At 48.2% G+C, this 23,567-nt stretch overlaps 1 protein-coding gene across 1 annotated transcript in view; it reads left to right on the top strand.

Moving 5' to 3' along the window:
- LOC144103596 (uncharacterized) overlaps positions 1–23,259 on the top strand; it is a 32,769-nt gene extending 9,510 nt beyond the window's left edge. The window contains exons 4-9 of the mRNA XM_077636270.1: positions 720–873; positions 8,770–8,894; positions 12,519–12,633; positions 16,475–16,633; positions 18,255–18,368; positions 22,381–23,259. Coding sequence (XP_077492396.1) covers positions 720–873; positions 8,770–8,894; positions 12,519–12,633; positions 16,475–16,633; positions 18,255–18,368; positions 22,381–22,521 — 808 coding nt within the window. The 3' untranslated portion in view covers positions 22,522–23,259. The remainder of the gene's footprint in view (positions 1–719; positions 874–8,769; positions 8,895–12,518; positions 12,634–16,474; positions 16,634–18,254; positions 18,369–22,380) is intronic.
- Positions 23,260–23,567: the final 308 nt, after the last annotated feature.

Here is a 23,567-nt window from a genome sequence, read left to right as displayed (position 1 = left end):
TTTCGACCACCTGGGATTCTTTAACGTGCACTGACATCGCACAGTACACGGGCCTCTACAATTTCGCCTCCATCGAAATTCGACCGCCGCGGCCGGGATCAAACCCGCGTCCTTTGGGTCAGCAGCCGAGCGCCATTACCACTGCGCCACACGCACTCAATGTTATAGACGCCAAGCCCCGTCCAGTTGCCCGATGCGACAGAGCTTTCGCTTTAATTTTACTTTCCATTAGATATCTAAGAGTCAGTATGACTGTTATTGAGTCTGACTGTCTTCTTACGGCAATTCCTGTACAAAGGATTTTCTCTGGTGCATATTGTGACGGCCTTTCTTCTTGCTGTTAACACTAATTGTTTTCCCAGAAAAAAAAGAAAGGAACAAAATGGCTCTTTTATGCTCTCCAGCGGTCACTACTTGGAAGGGCGAGTGCTGACCTGGTTTTTCTAATCCCTTAGTGCCGTTAGAGCAAGGCATTGGGTGTTTTCAGTGGTGGCGGGGCTCCTCATAGATATTGCTGTGACTACTTTCCCCCACTCACAAAGCGGAAAGTGTCCGAGTTTTTTTAAGCCTAATCAGTGAGATAGTCCTGATGCGTGCTAAATGGGACTGCTGTCTGCATATCTGCATGTTTTGATCAAATTCCACCAGTGAGCATACCACACACTTTGCCCCTTCGCCTTTGCCCCTTCAACGCATGGTCCGGAAATGCTGTGTCGCAGGTACGCGGCTGAGAGTTCGGCGCAGCTCGCCAAGAACAGCCAACTGCTAAAGCCGCTCTGGGACTCAAAGATTGAGGATTTCGGAATCCTGCTGGCGTACGACACCGTTACTTCGCTGTTATACTCGGCACACTCCAAACTGAACCTGCTAAAAGTAAGTACAGTACCACTACACTGCGCTCATTCATTATGCCATAGAATTTTATGAAAATATAAAGTTCGAACCGTTCAACTAGGACTTACCGTGAATGTGTTATCAGTCCTTTCAGGCCATGATTATTATTCAGGAGGAGGGAGGAGCCAATTAAACATTTTCAGACAAACCTGCCATAATAATAATAATAATAATAATAATAATAATAATAATAATAATAATAATAATAATAATAATAATAATAATAATAATAATAATAATAATAATAATAATAATAATAATAATTGGTTTTGGGGAAAGGAAACGGCGCAGTATCTGTCTTATATTGTAACAGTTGTTACACTGAAAAAGAACTGCAGCGGCTGAACGAGGGCACCAGAGAAACGGACCTACACTTCAGCGTCGTCTACTTCTAGAGGCTGCGATCCCTTTCTTCTTCTACTTCCAATCCTCGTGTCACTGCCCCCTCTTCAGGAGCATCGCCCCGATGCGGTGTTACCGTCAGACCGAATAGCGGGGAGAAAAAGTGTTCAAGAGGTACACCACGAGTCTGACATCACGGAATATGACTACATGCAGCCGGAAAGTCACTAGGGGGGCCGCTCGTAGTACGGCTTCATTCGCACCACATGCACAACGTCGCTGCGCTTGCCGTTGTGCGATGAACGAGCTGGCGAGGCTGGTGCAACTTCGCACGTTACGTCGCTGAGGCGGCGGACAACAACGTAAGGGCCGAAGTAGCGGCGCAGTAACTTTTCGGACAGCCCGCGACGACGAACGGGCGTCCAAACCCACACATAGTCGCCTGGGTGGTAGGTAACGTAGCGGCGTCCAAGGTTGTAGCGGTCAGCATCGATCTGCTGCTGACGGTGAATGCGGTGTCTGGCCAGTTGCCGTGCTTCTTCCGCGCGCTGAACATAGGTAGCGACGTCGACAACAAGTTCACTCTCACTGTCAGGGGGGTCCACGGGTAGCATAGCATCGAGGGGGGTGGTAACCTGTCGACCGAAGACTAATTCGAACGGAGTGAACTGCGTCGTCTCTTGCTGCGCGGTATTATGCGCTAATGTTGAGTATGGGAGAATTTCGTCCCATGTCTTGTGCTCGATATCAATATACATGGAAAGCATGTCGGTCAAGGTCCTGTTGAGGCGTTCTACCAAGCCATTTGTTTGCGGGTGGTAGGCTGTTGTACGTCAATGGCTGGTGTGCGTGAGCTTGAGTACAGCCTGAGTGAAGCGGGCCGTAAATGCAGCTCCACGGTCAGTAATGATAGCTGCAGGAGCGCCATGACGCAGAACGATGTTGTGGAAGAAGAAGTCGGCGACTTCAGCAGCAGTACCGTTTGCAAGTGACGTGGTCTCAGCGTATCGGGTCAAATAATCTGTCGCGACCGCAATCCACCGGTTTCCTCTGGCCGACTTCGGAAAAGGGCCGAGGAGGTCTATGCCAATTTGCTGAAAAGGGGTCTTTGGTGGTGCTATGGGCTGCAGAAAGCCGGCCGGCTTCAGAGGAGGAGATTTGCGCCGTTGGCAATCCCGACATGTTGTTACGTATCTACGCACGGATGGGAGTAAATTGGGCCAGTAATACTTAAGCCGAATCTTTTCCAGTGTGCGACTAACCCCCAAGTGGCCGGCGGATGGTTCATCATGACAAGCGCTTAAGATTTCGGAGCGTAACTGGGATGGCACAACAAGCAGAAACGTCTCTTTGTTGCTGTCAAAGTTGCGCTTGTAGAGGACTTCACGCCTCAGAATGAAGGTCTGTAGTCCACGGCGAAACACACGAGGTACATGAGAATTCAAACCCTCCAGATACTTTACGAGTGGCGCCAACTCAGAATCTGCTCGTTGAAGCTGCGCCATACGGGAGATGCTAATGGCACAAAGAACAGGGCAATCTTCGGGGATGTCTTGCGTAGCCGGTGCTGCCGACCCGATTTATAGACCACCGTAACGTCGTACTCCTGTAAACGGAGGCTCCATCTGGCCAACCGGCCAGAAGGGTCTTGAATGCTGGCCAGCCAGCATAGCGAGTGATGATCGCTGACAACACGAAACGGTCGGCCGTAGATGTAAGGTCGAAACTTACTCAGAGCCCAGATGACGGCAAGGCACTCTTTTTCGGTCGTTGAATAGTTCCGTTCCGATCGAGAAAGTGTGCGGCTCACGTAGGCGATTACTCGCTCTGCGCCGTCCTGCCACTGTACGAGGATCGCTCCGAGGCCGACATTGCTGGCGTCAGTGCACATGTGGACATCAGTCTGCATTCTCGTCAAAATGAGCTAGTATTGGTGGACTTTGAAGGCGGCAGCGGAGTTCCTCGAAGGCTGCGTCTTGGGCACTTCCCCATACGAAGGGTGTGTCATCTCGAGTCAAGGCAGTCAATGGCTCAGCTAGGCGAGAAAAATCTTTAACAAAGCGGCGGTAATACGAGCAGAGGCCCAAAAAACGTCGGAGGGCCTTCTTGTCGGTTGGACGTAGGAAACTGGAGACAGCGGAAGTCTTGTCGGGGTCTTGAAGAACACTTTGTGCGCTGACATGTCCTAAGAAACGGAGCTCCTCGAAGGCGAAATGGCATTTCTCTGGCTTGATCGTTAGTTGTGCAGACTGAAGAGCTTGAAGGAAAATGCGCAATCACTGCAAGTGTTGTTCGAAGCTAGACGAAAAGATGACTACGTCGTCCAGGTACACAAGGCACGTCTGCCACTTCAAACCAGCTAAAACAGTGTCCATCATGCGTTGAAATGTGGCCGGAGCGGAGCAAAGTCCAAACGGGAGCACCTTAAATTCGTACAGACCGTCGGGTGTCACGAAAGCCGTTTTCTCGCGGTCCCGCTCGTCCACCTCGATCTGCCAATATCCGCTTTTCAGATCTAAGGAAGAGAAGGACCTGGCGTCCCGGAGTCGGTCAAGGGCATCATCGATCCTCGGGAGTGGGTATACGTCCTTTTTGGTAACATTATTCAGTTTCCTGTAATCAACACAGAATCGCAACGTGTTGTCTTTCTTTTTCACCAGGACCACCGGCGACGCCCACGGACTTGTTGACGGCTGTATAACGTCGTCTGCAAGCATTTCATCGACTTGCGTCCTAATAGCTTCGCGCTCTTTAGGCGAAACGCGGTATGAACGCTGACAAACTGGTGGCGTGGCCGAATCGTTGACAATGCGATGCTTGGCTACCGGCGTACGTCCGACCTTGGAGCTCGCCGCGAAGCAATCTTTAAAATCAAGTAGCAGCGACGACAGAAGGTTCTTCTGATGAGGTGACAACTACGGGTTGATTTTAACCTTCTGAAGGGCGTTACTTGGTGCGGCGTCGTCGTGAAGATTCACCTGTATGGGGCACAGATTCGGCAACCTATCCACGTCGTCGAGGAAGGCGACGGCCGCTCCCTTGGCGAGGTGCTGGATTTCGTTCGTGAAATTCGTCAGAAAAACTGTCGCACAGCCGTCATTCAGTTCAACAAGACCGCGCGCAATAGCCACATCCTTCTCGAGCAACAGCGAAGGGTGACTGTCCGCAATACCTTCGTAGTCGTGAAACGAGTCGTTCCTCACTAACACCAGCACACTGGACCGTGGTGGCAGCACTACGTCGTCTTCGACTATACGCAGAGCGTTGACTCCTGGGCCTTCTGTGTTACTGTGCGCCACGGCTTGCTTCGTCGAAAATGTGACTCGCGCCTCGTGTAGATCGATCACAGCACCGTTTGCCTGTAGAAAGTCGAGGCCCAAGATCAAATCTCTCGAACACTCGCTCAACACGACGAATTCACCCACGTAGACGAAACCGCGGATGCCGACTCGGGCTGTGCACCTTCCGGCCGGGCTAATGAGGTGACCTCCAGCCGTGCGAATGCTAGGGCCCAACCATGGTGTCAAAACTTTGCTCAATTCCTGGGCGAGGGTGTGGCTCATCACGGAATAGTCAGCCCCAATATCAAGTAAAGCGATGGTGTCAGTTCCGTCAATCGTCACACGCAAATCAGAAGTAGCGCGTCGGATGCTGTCGCTACCCTGCCCCGGTGAGGAATCGGCGTATCGGTATATCGGCGGCGGAGGATCTTCAGTTTTCCCGACAGCAGCGGCCTTGCCTCCGGAGACCGATGGAATTAGTTTTCCCGGCGTGGACTGGGAGAACGCCGCTCAGGGTAGCCGGCGTCTCGGCGAGGGCTTGGGGAACGGTAACGCAGCGGAGATGACGACCTAGGATCGTAGCGACCGTATGTACCAGGCCTCTGACGGGCCGACAGATGAGCTTCAGTTTCGAAAGGTCGTTCGCCATTCAAGGGGGAAAGGGTCGTCGGGCGCGAAACCACGCAGACCCACTCGGCGCTACGGGCAGGCCCTGTAAAGATGTCCCGCCTCACCACAGTGGTAGCAAAGGGGCCGCCGGTCCGGTGCATGCCACACTTCACACTTCCGTGGCCGCTGATAAGCTGGTCGAGCAGGCACACGGGAAAGACCAGACTGCTGCGCTGCGTGAGTCGCGGTATTCACGTCGTAGCCTGGCGTTGGGGCCCGGCAGAGGACAGATGCATAGGTTGGTCTGACCTCAGTCTGTCTTGGGATCTCAGGCAGTTGTTGCTGCTGTGCTGCTAGGCGCACCTCGTCCCGGACGACTTCAGACAGCGATGTAACAGACGGCGCGCTGGGAGGCAGCTGGAGGGCTTGTAATTCCTCCCTGACGATCGACCTGATTAGGTCCCGTAAAACGGCCGCATCACTCCCTAGCGGCATCGAAGAAACAGCGGGCCCAAGCGTGCTTACATCCCGATTGTATTGCCGGGCTCGTTGCAGGAGCGTCGTCTCCATGGTAGTCGCTTCCGTGAGGAATTCGGCAACAGTACGCGGTGGACTGCGCACGAGACCGGCGAAAAGTTCCTGCTTGACCCCGCGCATGAGGTGGCGAAGCTTCGTCTCCTCCGCCATGGATGGGTCAGCACGCTTGAAGAGGCGCGTCATGTCCTCTACATACATGCGGACGCTTTCGTTAGTCCGCTGGTTACGGGAGCGAAGCGCAGCTTCAGCTTTCTCCCGGTGGTCTGCGTTGGGGAATGTAGCTATGAGATTTTGGCGAAATGTCTCCCAGGTGGACAGGTTGCTCTCGTGGTTCTCGTACCATGTCCTAGCGGAGTGATACTTTTATTGGCTCCTTCCGTAGAATACAAATTAAGTTTGTAAAACTTGGTATGTAAAACTTGGTCGTCGCTCCAACCGTTGTAGCGGGCGACCCGCTCGAAGATGTCCAGCCAGTCTTCCGCATCTTCGTACACGTCGCCGTGAAAAGATGGCGGTGTTCGCGGCGTGTGGTAGAGGATGGGCGCCGGGAACCTATTATCTGTGGCCATTTCCGGTTGGACCGTCGGTCGAGGCTCCGTCTTCCTCGTCGGGTTGTCAAGAGGCCCGAACTCAGGTGTCTCACCGCGGAGGCGGCGGCTTGGGCGCTGATGGACCGGTGTGAGTGCCGTATTTATCTCGTAGGCGTACGCAGGTCGGGAAGCGTACCCAGCACTACTCCACCAGATGTGTAACAGTTGTTACACTGAAAAGGAACTGCAGCGGCTGAACGAGGGCACCAGAGAAACGGACCTACACTTCAGCGTCGTCTACTTCTAGAGGCTGCGATCCCTTTCTTCTTCTACTTCCAATCCTCGTGTCAATATATCGTTGGACACCTGAACCGCGCCGTAAGGAAAGATATAAAGGAGGGAGTGAAAGAAGAAAGGAAGAAAGAGGTGCCGTAGTGGAGGTATCCGGAAATAATTTCGATCACCTGGGGATCTTTAACGTGCACTCACATCGCACAGCACACGGGCCCCTTAGCGTGTGCTGTGCGATGTCAGTGCACGTTAAAGTTTCCAAAATTCGTACTATCCAAAATGAATAACTATGTCATTCTTGAATGCCCTCATTAATACCATTCGTGGATGAACATTGCTGCTATGTCCCCAGTGATACTTTTATTGGCTCCTTCCGTAGAATACAAATTAAGTTTGTAAAACTTGGTATGCCAGACCTTTCAAGAATTGATTACGGCAACACACGCAAGAAAGAAGATTACCATCGGAGTCGTAAAAGAGCTGCCCTTAATGTTAGTACTGTCTTATTAGAAACTAGTTTTGGGGTTTTTTGCTGATTGAACGGTTTTATTGAAAAAAAAAAGAAGTGCAGGTTAGACGTAAGGAGGTCCCAAAGTAGAAACTGTCAGGGGGGCCTCCTGTTATTAATTGCATATATGAAATACAGGTTCCAAATGGAGCTATACATTTTTTTTCATGTATTCGCAATAAGCAGGTCTGGTGGTGGTAGTGGTTTTTTTAATTAAAATAATAGTAAAAAGGAAGGAAAAGATTTTTGCTAGCCCCGGCATCTGCCATCGATACTGAAGCACCTGAGCTGGGGCAGCGGAAATAAAGGATAGCAGGCAGAATGGAGAAATGAAATTAAAGACGCGCACAAGGCCGATCCCTGAGGTAGTGAAATACCGGGTCAACCGGTGGCGGGAGTGAAGCATCGTTCAAACTCTGCGCCACATTTCCAAAAATAAGTCCAATCGGACCCGTAACAGATACTCTACGGGGTCCGGACATTCTGGACAATCAGATTTGAATACGAGGATATGATAGTGTTACGTTTCGCCCAGAACTGTCGCTAGGTCCCGTTAGTACTCTTAGTTCGAAGACGCTAGAGTTAATGCCGTAGTTTGCCGGAATCTTGGGCATTCTTTTTGATACAACTGATTTCACATGGAATTCATTCAGTCATCGATGACTGGTGCAGACTACCCGGGGAAGTAACAACGCATCGCTTACTTGCATAGACACGCCCCTGCCACTCTCTAATTTGGCGTTATATTTCTTATTATCCAAAGTGCGTAATCGTATAATTATAAACATGTTTTCATTTATCATAACTACTGCTCATCGTAAGCACATTCGCAGCCTAGTTAATATAAACACACTAAGGTGACAGCTTTGCCGTGGTTATGCAAACGCGCCTGGCGTTGTTCACCGTGGCCTGCGCCACCTGTAAATTGGTTCAAGAAAGGACCAGATAAATGCGTAATGAAACGAACTGCTATGATAACCGGAGCCTGCTCATAACCGCAGCCGTGCACTGCTGAGCGCTGAGCTCTTCTGAGCGCAGAATCCGCTAACCGTTCCGTGCCTCATTTGGTCTTGGTTTAACATTGAGAAGCGCAGCATAACAACAGATTTACTTACAGATTGACCGTCTGACCTTGGTCGATTTGGACCAAAATCGATGTGCAGCCATAATTGACCATGTTCTACAAGATGGCGACATCCAAATTTGTCCTCGTCTGCCCAAAAACTTGACCTTGGCCGATTGCAAACGATGTGGAATAATAATTCAGCGTGCTAAACACGATCGCGACTTCCAAATGTGGGCCGGGTCATTCCAAATTAGACCCGAGCCACTCCCGAAGATTGACCTCGAGCAATTTGTACCAAAATGGATGTCGAATCATCAGTTACAGATTTGAACACAATGGCGGCCTCGAGGTTTGGTCCGGGCCAGCCCCGAAATTTGACCTTGGTCGATTAAGGCCAAAATCGATGCCCAACATTCACTGAGACTACCCGACACGATGGCGACGTCCAAATTTGGCACGGGCCATTCTAAATAGCTATCGCTCCGCCTTTGGATAACTTTGGAACCCTAGCTAACTTTCTTCTTTGAATCCGAACTATCCAGGCACGTTCTCATGTTTAACTATCACAAACCTTAGGCCATCATAAGCTACCTTTTGGTGGGTGATCGAGCCCAAATAGGCAGTAGTTTTAGCAAGTGAATTTTTTACTTCCCGAAACAATAAATACAACACGCTCGCTATAAACACGCATGATTACTTCACTGTTTGCAGCAACTAAGCGCAGACCAGAAAAAGCTCGCCGGCAGTAAAAAAACCCACATTTTTCTCGGCATGATCAACCAAGATTTCAATCGCTCGGACAAGAAGACGATAGATATGCTGGAACACGCCATAAAGTGAGTATCTGAGCTCAGTTTCTCCAGGTTTTGGTGTAATTTATTCATATTTTGGAAGTCGCTGTTGTCGGATACAGCTCAAGAACGCAGCGGCTTTTCACTGTCAAAGGACCACCTTCCATCTAATGGCGTCGGGCGATTCTCAGTACTCTCCTAGCGTGACAATGCAAGGAACGGCACCGCAATGGAGAGAGGAGACTATCCTCGACCATAGAGCGAAGGGATCATCCCCTTTCATCAGCCACTCCTTGCTTTGTCACACTAGCAGTGTCATGAGAATCGCCCGACGGCATTGGCTGGAAGTGGGGTCTTTGACGAGGAAAAGCCGCTACGTTCTTAATTTGTATCCGACTATAATACAGCCGTTCCACGTAAATACAACCCCCACTACTATGGACGACTCGATTTGCGGACAGTTTTTCTGCGGACTATATTTATTACACGTATTTGGCCTTTTTAATACGGAAACTATGTCCGAATGAACGTTGCGAAAATGCACAGAGGCCGTTGGTGTCCATGTATTTCTGCCGAGTTAACATGGACTGCTGTAAGAACTTATGATTACCACAATCAAATGTTTACTTTTAGGAAACAGAACAAGTACTAGTGAAGGTCGGGCAAATGTGCGAATTCCTTAGTCTCCTATTTTCCTGTGCATGTTTTACGAGCTGACTACGCAGCGGGCCTCAAAATTTGCCGCATTGCATAAATTGATGTGAATAAAACTCTCTTTGCAACTTTTGCTATGTTGAAAGCCGCATTAATCAGCTTTCAGGGACTTAGTGCACGTATACAGTACACAACTGTTCATGCGATATGAACAGTCGTGCGATGTACGACGCCATCACGGTCTAACACACCACAAGACTCTCCAAAGATTATCACATTATATAACAGATAATGGTGAAGAGTTTAATACATTTAGGACACACAAGAGACTGCCTGTTCCCAACGGTGGACAGTATTGAATATTTATTTAATCAATGAATGTGCAAGCCTCAGCTGTCTAGTCAGCTAGAAATGCTTGTTCTTTCCATATGAGGCGTTGCTCAACATAAAAAGGTGCGAAGAACGGCCTCAAGCACAGCATATACGTAGGAGATTGCAGCTTTAGTGACAGCCGCACAGGGTACGAGAGATCTGAGGCTATAAATGCAATGACCAAGAAATAAGCACCCACAAGAAACTTGCCGAAAAGAATGTACCTAGTCATTAGCTGCACACTTGTTCTGGGAGATACATTCAGTCTGGCACTGGACCTAATTCGGGAGTTGCATGGTGACTGTCGTGAATATGATGAAAATAGTGTGCACTTCCCAACCTCTCTAAGGTGCGTTCGGTGTTAATGGTCACTTGCTTGCTTACTGCATGAACTCCCGCAACAAAAACTTCATATGCGTTATTCTTTAGCACAAATGCCTCAAGGCGCTGAATCTTGCTCCCGTGTATCCGTGAAAGGACACCGATTCAGGTTGATAGCTTTGATTAGCAGGAAAATGGGCACGCTTATGTCAAGTAACACTTGTTGCTGGGCTAGTTGGTGCATAGTTCTATGTACAAACGTTAGCGCAAAATAAGACACATTCACAAGGAAAGTGGACAAGACAACGCGCTACTGACAACTGACTTTTTATTGAAAGAAACACATAATATATAGGCTCATGATGTGACGGTGAGCCTATATATTATGTGTTTCTCTCAATAAAAATCAGTTGTCAGTAGCGCGTGGTCTTGTCCACCTTACTTGTGAATGTGTCTTATTTTGCACTAACGTTTGTACATAGAACGCTTATGTCACCTTAAGAGTGGAATAAGATTGCATTATATTTCACATTTTTCGCAGCCACCACCTTCAAATCATGTGTATTTGTTTCTAGCATGCCTTGAGGTATTTACGCAGGTCTTCTTTCGCGGTTACTCATGGCAGCAATTTCGCGGTGACCTTTACTCATTGACTCCCTCATTGACTATTATTTGCTTCTTTTTTCTACTGCTAATCGTCCTTAATCAGTATACTAATCCATTTTAATTCGTTTACTAATCCACCCTAATCCTTCTACTAATCCCCGAGAATACACATTGTATCAGTTATCGATCTTCGAAATTGGTTTATCTGGATGGCTACCTGTAATTGGTTCCTTTGGGGTCACGTTGCGATATCTGTTTTGGCATCACGTGAACTTGTGACGTCATGCTCATCTCAACCAATCGGCGAATGACATGCCACTGGATGGCTCCAGGTTGCTCCTGACGTGAACTACAATATTATCTAGGTTCCTGATAATTAGCTTGCACTCAACCATATGGGCAAGTTGTGATAACATCACAGTGTCGCATGGCCCCTCTCGGCGTATTCTTTAATTTCCTCTTGCCACAGTAGGCTGATTGCTCACAATCCGGTCACCACGTTGCCACCTGGCGCGGTGGGCATATTGTGATGGTGTCGTAAGGTCACGTGACTTTCGGTCAGGGCAGGTTGTGATGAAGTCGCGAGGTAACCTGACCTCTCTCAATCAGTCAGCGAATTCCATGACACACGGCGATGGCAGATATTGCTGCTGACGTGAACGCTAATGATATCGCATTAAAAACTCCATTTACATAATTCAGTACGAAAAAGTGTGAGGCAGTCTTGCTGTTGCAGTTAGTATGCATTAAGGATATGGTGTCAATTAAATATGATCTGCATGTGACAATTTATGACAGCAACGTTCTTGAATTCATCATTTCGTGAATTATATGTGTTGATACACACTATAGCTTCTGTACATTGTGTGTAATTCATAACTCTGAATGGAATATGTATTTGTGGAGTAGAACGATTCTGTATCATCTGGTTATTATGTGCAAATCTTCCGTTCAAGGGAAGCCAATCGGCGCTAAGGCAGAGGACGATGGCACCTGGCTTGACTCTCCGACACTCGTGCACGCCCTGATGGTGTATACATTACCATTGCATTTGATAGCCCCCGCACTATTTCACGAAGGCAGACAATGCACTAAGTACACCCGGATGGTAAACTGATGGGGACCGCTCAGCACACTTGACCTAACCTAGCCTAACCAAACCTTCCGCTGGACCAGTGCTTGCTCCTCTTCCTCCGCGTCGAGTCTTCAGATGATTCACCAACGTGTAGCCTTCGCCTAAATGGAGTTTCCTAGGCTAATGCATCAAAATTGTGCGGGCGTTCGGTCTACTGTCGCAGAGACTAATCCGCCCTAATCCTTCTATTAATCACTGAAAGGACGCAAAGCATCAGTTATCGATTTTTGAGTTTGGCTCATCTGTATAGCTACCTGTAATTGGTTACTTTGGGGTCACCTGACCTCCTGATGTCATATCTGTTTTCGGGTCACGTGAACTTGTGATGTCATACCCACCTTGACCAACCATACCCTAATCCTTCTACCAATCACTGAAAGTACACAATGTACCAGTTGTCGATTTTTGAATTTTGCTCATATGGATAGCTACCTGTAATTGGTTCATTTGAGGTCACCTGACCTTCTGATGTCATATCTGTTTTGTGGTCACGTGAACTTGTGACGTCGTACCCATCCCGACCAATCAGCGAATGACGTGACACCGACGTGTGACGCTGTACTTTCGCCATTTATTTTCAGGCACTACCCGATTACCATCCTAATAGCCATCACCCACTTCTACATATACGATGCTTTATATCAGCCAAGACCACCTGGCGTCTGGTCAAATACTGTGAGGATGCCAGCTGATATGGTGAGTGCACGATAAAATGCCTGCCTTCTGTAATTTAAGAACGCTCTTGCCACGAGATTCTATGATAAAAAGATTTCAATCAAATTAAACTGCTGTGAAGGAGTCACATCTGACATTATAATAGGTAGTACAAATGGCCGCGCTGGACTTACGTGAAGTAGGTCGTGCTAACATACACAAAAGAAATACTAACGCATTGGATGTGCCACATTTTCTCACTAATTGTAAATTACAAATGTCTCATAACCTGCCTCGTATTCTAAACACATATAAAGATATAACGGGATGCACCAAGCCTGAGCTGGGAAAATATTTTGTGAAAATGTGATTTTATGTGTCCGCTTGTAGATAGCGTGATGGCGATAGATTGTCACTAATATTTATACAAAACATATGTATGGCTGTTTCATTGTGTTTGCTTATTTGCTACTTTTAGTGAAAAGATTATTAGTGTCAGTATTCCAATGTGTACAAATCCTTTTTTCAATCTAACTACTTGATTCGGCGCTGGTTTGAAAAATTTACCACTCGTTGCTAATGCATGCCGGGGATTCCTGGCCACAGACAAGCTGCACAGTCCAACTTTTCTCCAGGAAACTCTACAGCTGAACCTGGAAATCTAACTGGTTGACAATTGACTAAGTTTTTTATATAGAAGAAAAACCTTGAAGGAAAAATCAGCTCAGTACCGAGATTTGTTCCCTCGGCCAGGGTGTCCGATATGTAAACACAAGGACATTGAAGCCGACATACATCACTTACTGTGGGACTGCCCAGCTCTCAAGCCTACAAGGATCCACCACCTGATGATAGCAGGTCTTTCACCAAGCAACCCTGCTTCATACATTGCCTGGACGCAGGGGCCGTACCATCGTTCTCTACTGGACTTCATCAAATCAGCTAACCTTTTTTCATTCATTTAATCTCTACTACATCATTCATCACACCTTCAACAATCATTGATACCTTGGAGCAATAAATTTCGCTTCAAAAAACAAAAAATCAGATGTGGCAAGAATGGCCCATGATGCATAAGGTGAATTATTTTCCTGCTTCCTAGTAGCTGCAGGAAGCAAAATGAACGTTGTAATGTTGCACTCTTACAAGTCGGAGATATCGAAATTCTTCCGCTACTAATTTCATCTCGTTAGTGTATTTTTTTGGGGTCACAAGAAAACATTGCTTTTGGGGTTTGCCGTCCCAAAGCGACTCAGGCTATGAGGGAGGCCGTAGTGAAGGGCTCCGAAAATTTCGACCACCCTGGGCTCTTTAACGTGCACTGACATCGCACAGAGAGGAGTACCTGTGCAGGAGGGATCTCTAGTACTATCGCAACTTAAAGGTAGGTTATGCATTATGTGACGGTTAAAGTAAAATGCGACCATGTCTGCGAAGTGATACGTAAACAGCACCCCAGGCCGCTGAGGAAGCCATTAGCGCTATCCAATCATACTCTTAAGGCGGAGTCGAGGCGTCCCTGGAAGAATTTTGCATTTCACTTCATGTTGTTTTAGATAAGATAAAATTAGTATTCTCACTTGACGATCGCCTCAAGCACGTGCTTCATAAAATTGGAGCAAATTGTCTGCAAAAAGATTTCTGCACGCTTAATTCAAACTACAGGTAGAGAGCCGGGTATTCATAGCTAATCGCATGCTGATTGCATCGAACAAGATAACGTGGTGAAATTTCAGCAATCGCTCATCATGTCTGACATGCTTCGGCTTGGGAGCAGTCGAGCTTGGTGGGCTTTGGAAAAACATGACGCCACAAGGAAGTAAAAAATACGTGTGCGATGCATAACACTGCTGACTAGCGTATCTTCGGTACGCGAGAAAGTTTTCAATTCATCTTTGCCGCCGCTTTCGCTTGTCTTCCGGCACAGGTCAGAATCTGTCGAACCAAACCCTCCGAGTCACTGTTTATTGATGGTTACACCAACGCGACAATGACGCCAAGCCAAGTGTACGTTAATTATCGATTCCCCCCAAATCCAGGCCATCGCAGCTTGCATTCTTTTTCATTTTAAATACAGTTTGAATTCCGTCACACTTTCTGCTCCTGAGAAAAAGAAATAAGAATATTAACACAGCATCGTTCATCTTTACGATTACACACCCCTTTAATACTGCGTCCTAAAATGTCTCAGATTAGGACGGCAACATGCTAACCTATTCACTATGTAGCGATGCCCAGCACTGTGTAATGTAACGTACACAAATTACCGTCTGCTAAGCTAATTTTTCGGCTGTCCAGAGCGTGTTGCGGCTTGCGTGCACGTGGCAAGGCATATCCATAGAAAAATGAAATCGGTTTTGAGGACCTTAAAGGCGTACTAACTACATCAATTTTCGACGGACGCCTCAACCAAACCTTAAGAAAATTGAGTCGGGTGAAAGTGAAAGAAAAGGTGCCGTAGTGGAGGGTTCCGGAGTAATTTCAACCACCTGGGGATCTTTAATGTGCAATGACATCGGGTCAAAGCCTTCGCAAACACTGTTCCGATTTGTCTCATGCACATCTGTGTAGATGGTTCCAGATTCTTTAGCCGTGTATCCTGCATACGCCCGGGTCCCAGACGAATACGCCTTCACGGCATCAAAGCCAGTGACTGACCAAGCGTCGAACTCAGGCGCGTTATTCGTAAAGATTTGCGGTAGTGCGCCGCTTGGAACGCTTCGGACAGCTATAGCTTCGGACGATCGACAGAGGTAGGCAAACTGAGCGGCAACACCTTATATTCAAGGCCGGGGCGCAGCCCCCAACCTGTTCTTATTATTTTTATGGCGCTTTGGAGCGTTCGATGAGGTGGGTTAGAAGGGCTGAATTTTTAATCCCTGTTTGTTCGGTGTTATTGCAGCTTAATAATAATAATAATAATTGGTTTTTGGGGAAAGGAAATGGCGCAGCATCTGTCTCGTATATCGTTGGACACCTGAACCGCGCCGTAAGGGAAGGGATAAGGGAGGGAGTGAAAGGATAAAGGAATAAATAGGTGCTGTAGTGGAGGGCTCCGGAATAATTTCGACCACCTGGGGATCTTTAACGTGCACTGACATCGCACAGCACACGGGCCTTAGCGTTTTTCCTCCATAAAAACTCAGCCGCCGCGGTTGGGTTCGAACCCGGGAACTCCGGATGAGTAGTCAAGCGCCCTAACCACTGAGCCACCACGGTGGGTTGCAGCTTGCTCAAAGCCTCGTTTGGTGGGGCGACGAGCAGTGGAACACGTCCAAGAAGCACAAGTAATCGGTCCATTATTTGAAATGTATTGACAAAGGCCGGTCCTACAAAATACCAGAGTAAAAAAAAATTCAGGGGGGAGGGGGGTACTTTGTTGACCTAAAGTGCGGTGAGGCGAAAGCCTTTAGCGCAGTGTTCCTGCTTGTGTCCCGGATGTGTGATTAAGATGTTAATTAGTTCACAATTGCTTGCGAATATTAATTACTGGAGACACTGGAGGGCATTTTGGAGGCATCCGTCGGATTCGATGCCTTTCCGCAAACACTCTACAGCGTCCTAGACAAAAAGAACTACTCATGCGTTCGCAGGAAGCAGCGTAGTCGTTATCACGCTCGGCTGCGTATCGGAACGATGGTGGTTCGAATCCCATCGTGCACAAAGATTTTTTTCTTATCTAGTTGAAGAGCGTAACTGACGGACGGATAGGGTCGCGGGCATGAGCTATTATAGGCCGTCGCCTTAAAACCATTCAATTACAATGTTAAACCGATCACCTCTGATGCTTAGGCCCGCGCACTCTTCTTTAACCTTGATAAATGCGTTTCAGATTGTCTTAAGGCCACGCGATGATCCTTCAACCTCTATGCTGCCTACGCAGTCGGTGCTTGCTAAAAACTTCACCAAGCTGGCCCTCCACCCCAACGTCCTGTTCCTGACGTCCTACACCATGGCCGTGTGCAAGTACTTGATGGCCAGCGGCTATGGAGGCGGCACCGCTGGAACCGTCGTGTCGTTCTCCCCGGTGCGGTACTCAGAGGTGAGCTTCGCCTCGTGTGCGGCAGGTTCGAACCTGCCTCATGGTTTCCTCTTGAAGTAAAACACGATAGTTGTCTTTTGCTGCTTCGTACAAGTCCGCCTGGTGAGAAAAGACGCACTTATGACTGCATATTTTAAAGCTGAAGCTGTTGACTGTGATGATGGAATCCAGTGCACACCGGGCTCCGCAATCGCCATTGGAGAGTGACTAGCTGTGGGGTCCAGCCTCAGAGACAGGGGGTGCTCGCAAGTGTATCTCGTCTGCGGTGACGTGGTCCGGATGTGGTTGTGAAAGGGTGCACTTGTGGTGGTTGCCTGTGATACGGTTTTCGTTGTCGGTCTTCACAGGTGGACTGAGTAAAACGTCTGGAACCTTTTTGAGTGGAAGCCGTCATACTTTCTTATAACCGTCCTCCGTAGTATTCGCCAGATAGCCGGGTACCTTCGGGACCCAGAGGGTGTCCTATATTCTCTGCGATCCCTTCGGGGCGATCGGTGTGCCTCCCACCCACAGCCAGCTTCGATCTGTGCTATGACACACACACATAGACCACGACTTGTTCCCCGATGGGGCGGACTTTGAACTGCCATCTCGAAGAGGTCGTGTTAAGAAGGCAGTGCAGAGCAGTTAGAGTACAAGCATCAGCTATAAGCAGCCGCCGCCTCCGTGTCAGATATGCGACCAATGACGCCTTCCGTCGAATCTTTTAATTGAGCTGTACCCTAGTTTTTCCGATAAATTTGTCTTCTTTCTCGACCCCGAAGGGTAGCAACATTGAGGCGTGTAGCGTAAGGAGAATGGTGCTTTTCATCTTTGAGAAATACTAGCCGAATGCTAGCAGCTGGCATGAACTAAACAAAGGTAAAGAATAAAAGGAGTGTTCATCGTGAACAGCGGGGGCGTTCCACGTCTGTTCCTCTAGGCGGGAGGGAGCGAATAGGGGAAGAGGGTACCGGTAAGAACTCTCAAGGATGAACCAGGCCCAACGAAGGTGGTCTAAAGTATAACGTCAGACATCCACCATGTCCCGGAGAACAACATGTGAAGGTCGTGAGTTCAGATCCCGACATCGCTATTTGGTGCTTTATTGCGAATGCACTACTTAATTGGGTCAAACCGAATCAACAATCTTGTGTGAGAACTTGGAGTAACTCGGGTGAGCCCGAGTTCTGAGGAGCATCGCGCAAGCTGCAGGCGACGCGAGGAAGCAAGGGTAAGTTCGGAGCAGCCTCGCACCAGCTGTAGCCAATGAGAGGAGAGCGTCGCGCCAGCTGCCGTCGAGTGGAGAGAGGGTGGGAAGATGAAGAGCGAGCAACGCGGTTGTGCGTACATGCACATGACGGAAAGGTGAAGAATGAAGACAAGCTTTCCCACGTGTACATTGTTTTACTGCGTTAAAACCCTATACCACTTTTTTGCTTTCTCTACTGTCTGTAAAACTGCCTCTAAGGTGAATAGACTGCGCGACAACCTTCCCACCTTGATGCCACAACCATGAATAAAAAGCCCCCTGCATGCCCCCTTATTTTTCTAATGTATATAAGAATCAGCTAATTTTATTACAATATCCTGTCTACAATAAAATGCCAGCGACCTACAGAAATTTCGTGCTTTGGTGCAGACATGCTTCCAGAAGAACAACATCGACACGAGCCCCAAGGATTACGTCTACATTGCCAACAAGAACAAGCGGGCGCTCCTGATGTTTGAAACCTTCGAGACGCTTCTCTACAAGGTCAGTTTTTCCTCAAAATGTATGATTTATTTTATTAAAACACCCATTATCGTATGAAGTCTCTGGCGTTGGCATTGGCTTCTAATGCTCCGGTTGACAGGAGGCCAACTGTAGAGAACGATGTTCTCGCTTCTATTTTTTAGGACAGAGGAAACAGAGAACAAAAGTTGCAAAAGGAGTAGGTGAGGCGGGGAGGGGCTACAGTTGTCGACAGGGACACCACGGTCGGCAATCAGGGTCGAAGGCTGCGGAGAGTAGAGAGGAGGTACAACGTGTCCCACTGTGATTGGTGGATTGGATCGGGAGAGGGAAGCTAGGGTACGCTGTATAACATGGTGACTCAGTAGATAACACTACACTCTCACAAGGTCTCAACCCCTTAGAGGAAGCGGCTGGTCCATCCTGGGAAACACTAATCCTAACGCATGCTTTGTCGCTTGAATCTCATTAATCTGTTGTGGATTTTTAAATCAGTGTATTGATTTTAGACAAGTCATGAGGACTCTGTTTACTCCTAACGTCTCAAAAACAGCAAGTTCAATTTCCAGTGCTGTCCACCACTAGAAATCGCGGCCAGCTCGAACAGTCAGCTGAACGTAGTGGGTTTCACGGCACTGTCGCTTGGAAACCTATGAGTGCATACCAGACGCTGCGCAGAGCAAGCTCCAGCCGTAAGACATGCGTTGTCTTTAGCGCTGGAGCTGATCGCCTTTGCAGCTGTTTTTTCGTGGTATAGACGGCAAGACTCTTGTCTAGAACTCCTATGTGCTCTGGACGAGATCTAGCCTGCACATGCGACAGCTAACCGTAATACCTGATTCTAAACGAGCTGCATGTTGGCATGCCCAAGTACACTCATGGGATTCCACTGCATTTTCTCGTCTTGCTGCTCCCCCCGTTTTTCGCAGCTGTCTTCGCCTTTTAACTACTGTACAAAGCAGACGTCCAATAGCGAGTAAGGCTAGCCGGGGCGGTCTCAAGTCATAAATGGTTTGGTTTGGTTTATAGGGGTTTAACGTCCCAAAGCAACTCAGGCTATGAGAGACGCCGTAGTGAAGGGCTCCGGAAATTTCCACCACCTGGGGTTCTTTAACGTGCACTGACATCGCATAGTACATGGGCCTCTAGAATTTCGCCTCCATCGAAATTCGACCGCCGCGGCCGGGATCGAACTCGTCATAATTGATAGCTCACATCGTCATCGTCGTCTAGCGTCAGTCGTAGGCTTCGAACGCGCGACAAATTTAATTTTCGGTCGAGCCAAGACTGCCTCGCGCCTGGGCACCAGCTTCCTTACGATGGTTAGGTTGAGGTTGAAGTCTATGGCATCAATTCTTCCAACTTGCCGTTAACCTGGCTGAGTTCAAGGCAGAGTGGTAGCTACTGAAAACAAATGATCAAGAGAACGGATCCTGATAAGATTATGGTTTGTGGGGATTTAACGTCCCGAAGCGACTCAGGCTATGAGAGACGCCGTAGTGAAGGGCTCCGAAAATTTTGACCACCTGGGGTTCTTTAACGTGCACTGACATCGCATAGTACATGTGCCTCTAGAATTTCGCCTCCATCGAAATTAGACCGCCACGGCCGGGATCGAACCCACGCCTTTAGGGTCAGCAGCCGACCGCAATAACCCAGCCACCGCTGCCGGTTGGTCCTGATAAGAGGGCTCGAACTAACGAATGTGTGAAGGAAGGGGTAAGAGCGTCCCCTTTAGAACGGGGTTGTGGGGGACACCACGTTGCGCGGTATAATTTGAATATTGTCGTTAATCTTTATACTGTTTGTTCATTCTTCAAAGCAGCCGGCACGCGATTTTATCAACCCTCTCACCCAAGGTTTGGTGTTTCCCGCAACAGACTCTGTAGTAGGCGCTCTTTCTATCCATCCTATAAGCCGCCGCGGTGGCAGAGTGGTTACGGCGCTCGGCTGCTGGCCAAAAAAACGCGGGCTCGATCCCGGCCGCGGCGGTCGAGTTTCGATGGAGGCGAAAATCTAGAAGCCCGTGTACTGTGCGATGTCAGTGCACGTTAAATAACCCCTGGTGGTCGAAATTTCCGGAGCCCTTCACTACGGCGTCTCTCATAGCCTGAGTCACTTTGGGACGTTAAACCCATATAAACCAAACCAAATCCCCATAAACCATATCCACCCTATATTTCCTGTGTCCAACTCTTTTGCGCCGTTCAAATTTATAACCAACTAGCTCTGCAGCAAGTACTACTGCTTTATCGCTTTGATTGTGGTGCAATACGCGAACATATTTATCTCGATTGACCGCATCAAGATCGAGCCGATTCTGCGCTGTTCAGACTGTTGTGGTTTCTCTCGGAAGTTCGCTATCAGCTTTATACTGAGCTCGGCCGAGAGCGGCACTCTGTTGGACGACCGCCGAGCACGCTTGTTGCTACGCCACCGCCGAGTCATTCAGTGCTTTGCGGGCGCAAGTCAGCGTAAATAGTTTTGTTTAGAAGCCATTTTCTCCCCACTCTTGCTCGCCGGTCTGCAGTCACGACTGAGTGACAATATTATATTAATCTTTCGAGCATAGAGAAACGATGTGGTCAACTTCATTCAATATCGGTTTCCAGCAAAAAATCGGTCCTTTATCTCTTTCAGGGTATATTGATGTTTGTCCGTTGGAGAAATACGTATTCAGAGGAAATTGCATTTAAACGCTTTCTAGTCACTAAATTCAAAGTAATTAGGTCTACATCAAAAGAGACCCTGCGATCATTTTTAGTGAATTTCGGTGTACCGTGGTCTGTTGGGTCGGCGCGCAAAAAGAACTGTCACAATATTTTTACAAGTAATGAAAGTGTGGTACTGCATTACTGTCTGTTCAATATTCGGTTCATGTTTTACTGTGATGCGTGTGAAGTTGTTGAATTTTTATTTTTCTTTCTCTACCAAAGGACATTGTCTTTGAACCTGTTTCTTGCTATCAATTTCTGGAGTATACGGTATGCACTGCTGTAAAAGCTTAGATGCCGCCTGGCTCCCGTCAAGCTGCTTATTTAGCTTTTAGCCCATGAGGCCGTCCAGTTTTTCTGGAAAATAAAGTATGAATGAATGAAAGAATGAATGAACGTAACGAACGAACGCACGAACGCACGAACGCACGAACGCACGAACGCACGAACGAACGGACGCACGAACGAACGAACGAACGAACGAACGAACGAACGAACGAACGAACGAACGAACGAACGAACGAACGAGCGAACGAACGAACGAACGAACGAACGAACGAACGAACGAACGAACGAACGAACGAACGAACGAACGAACGAACGAACGAACGAACTGTGTCGAATCACCGCGTTTTACTTGCCAAATAGGTCGGTGATAGGAAACACTTGCATTTAGCTAGTTTTCCTTCGCTACCTTATACGAGTTCCTTTTCCAGAGAAAAATTTTGTTTTCACCTTTGGAATCCTGTAATCTGTCGATAGAGGCCAGCTTCAATTTCTCTGCAGTAAACGTTCAAAAAAAAGGTTATCTTGCTATAGGACCTCTTTACGCACGGGGAGCCAGAAAGATAGGTGTGGGAATGAGATTAAGAAGTTTCCAGGGATAAAGCGACCGCGGCTGGCATAGCCCTGGGAATTAATGGGAGAGGCGTTTGTCCTGCACTGGGCGTAGTCACACTGCTGATGTGCGGATTCAGCTGGAATTCACCGTATACTGACACTAAAGCTGTTTTTTGTCAAAAGAAAGACTGTTCCTGCAATGGTGCCCACATCTATTTTTTGAAGCGTCTGCTTTCCGCTACCAGCTAGAGGAGCTACCTCGCATGTGCTTTACTGACTGTACTTCGAAAGCGCGCACGGTGTCAAGATTCCACTATCCAAGTCGTCGCCGATATCACCGACCGATCCTTAACCGCCGTTGCGGCAATCTGCTTTGTGCATTCGCTGTCTGTTTAGTAAAAATAGAGGTTATCATCCAGAAAAACTAACAGCTTCAATGAGAAATATCTATAGCATTCTCTATTCTGCTCCCTCTATAGGTCAAGCAGTTCTACGCCCTCTATGCCCACCCAAAGCACGGCGTGGCCCTCTACGATGTAGACTATGACGACAATACGAACGGCTGTGGCAGCGAGACCTTCCGCCGGGTGAGGCAGATGAAGCGGTACCTCCACTTTTAGAAGAGGGGAGGAGGCATTCTTGTGACTGTTTTATTTCTTCTGTACATCTTGTATAAATGCTTCTTTTGTGTGCTTTCATGTGCATTCGGTAAGCTATCAGCGTCCTCTATTTTTTCACGTCCCTTAATGTTAATTCTGCTCTGTTTGCTACGGACTTCGAGCTGCTACACCACTGGAACCGTCACTCTTGACACTGCCCTGCGCCTGTGAACATGTGCTACCAAACATGTCTGAACTCACAGCATTGTGCAAAAATTCAACAGCGGAAGAAGGAGTGCTGCACTTCGAATCTGAGTCAGTTGGGAATCCCGAGGCAAAACTCTGTGTATCCTCCTCCTGAGATGCCTGAGATGTCTTTTGAGGACAAACCTGTGGTAGTGTCTGGAGGGCGTCTACGCCAGGAACACTGACATTTTGCTGCTTGAGCCGTGGGATGCTGCCGATAACGCTGACTTCAAGGACCGAATTCCCTGCAAAGCTTACAGTTTGATAGACGCCACATCCCTTCGCCATCATGGGTGGCGAATGGCTGGTCAGTATTCCTCCGCCACCGAGTCCTCCCTCCAGAAACCAGCTGCTGCCAAAGTGATGACCGCAAGTAGGCCGTATGTCGTTGCCCGCTGCTTTGCGGAAGATGTTTCCCGTGTCTCTAGAGTTCGCCACAGCAGCCTCAGCAAACAGACCCGGATGCGTTCAAAACTGACGTAAGTTCCGAAGAGAAGCAGAGGGCCAGGTGCGCTCTAGAGTGAATGACAGCCAGGTTTAGCCTGAAACAATGTGTTATTGAAGTCATGTCCTACTCAGCCAATCCTTTCTCTCACTCTCTCTCTCTCTGTGTGCTTGCGCGCGTGCGCGCGCGCGCGCGTGTGTGTGTGTGTGTGTGTGTGTGTGTGTGTGTGTGTGTGTGTGTGTGTGTGTGTGTGTGTGTGTGTGTGTGTGTGTGTGTGTGTGTGTGTGTGTGTGTGTGTGTGTGTGTGTGTGCGTGTGCGTGTGCGTGTGCGTGTGCGTGTGTTTCTTGATCTGTAAGATTAGTCATAAATTGTTTC

This window comes from Amblyomma americanum, chromosome 9 (assembly GCF_052857255.1).
Source record: "Amblyomma americanum isolate KBUSLIRL-KWMA chromosome 9, ASM5285725v1, whole genome shotgun sequence".
Taxonomy (NCBI): domain Eukaryota; kingdom Metazoa; phylum Arthropoda; class Arachnida; order Ixodida; family Ixodidae; genus Amblyomma; species Amblyomma americanum.
The sequence above is the reverse complement of the archived record's forward strand: the minus strand, read 5'-3'. Positions and strand labels throughout refer to the sequence as shown.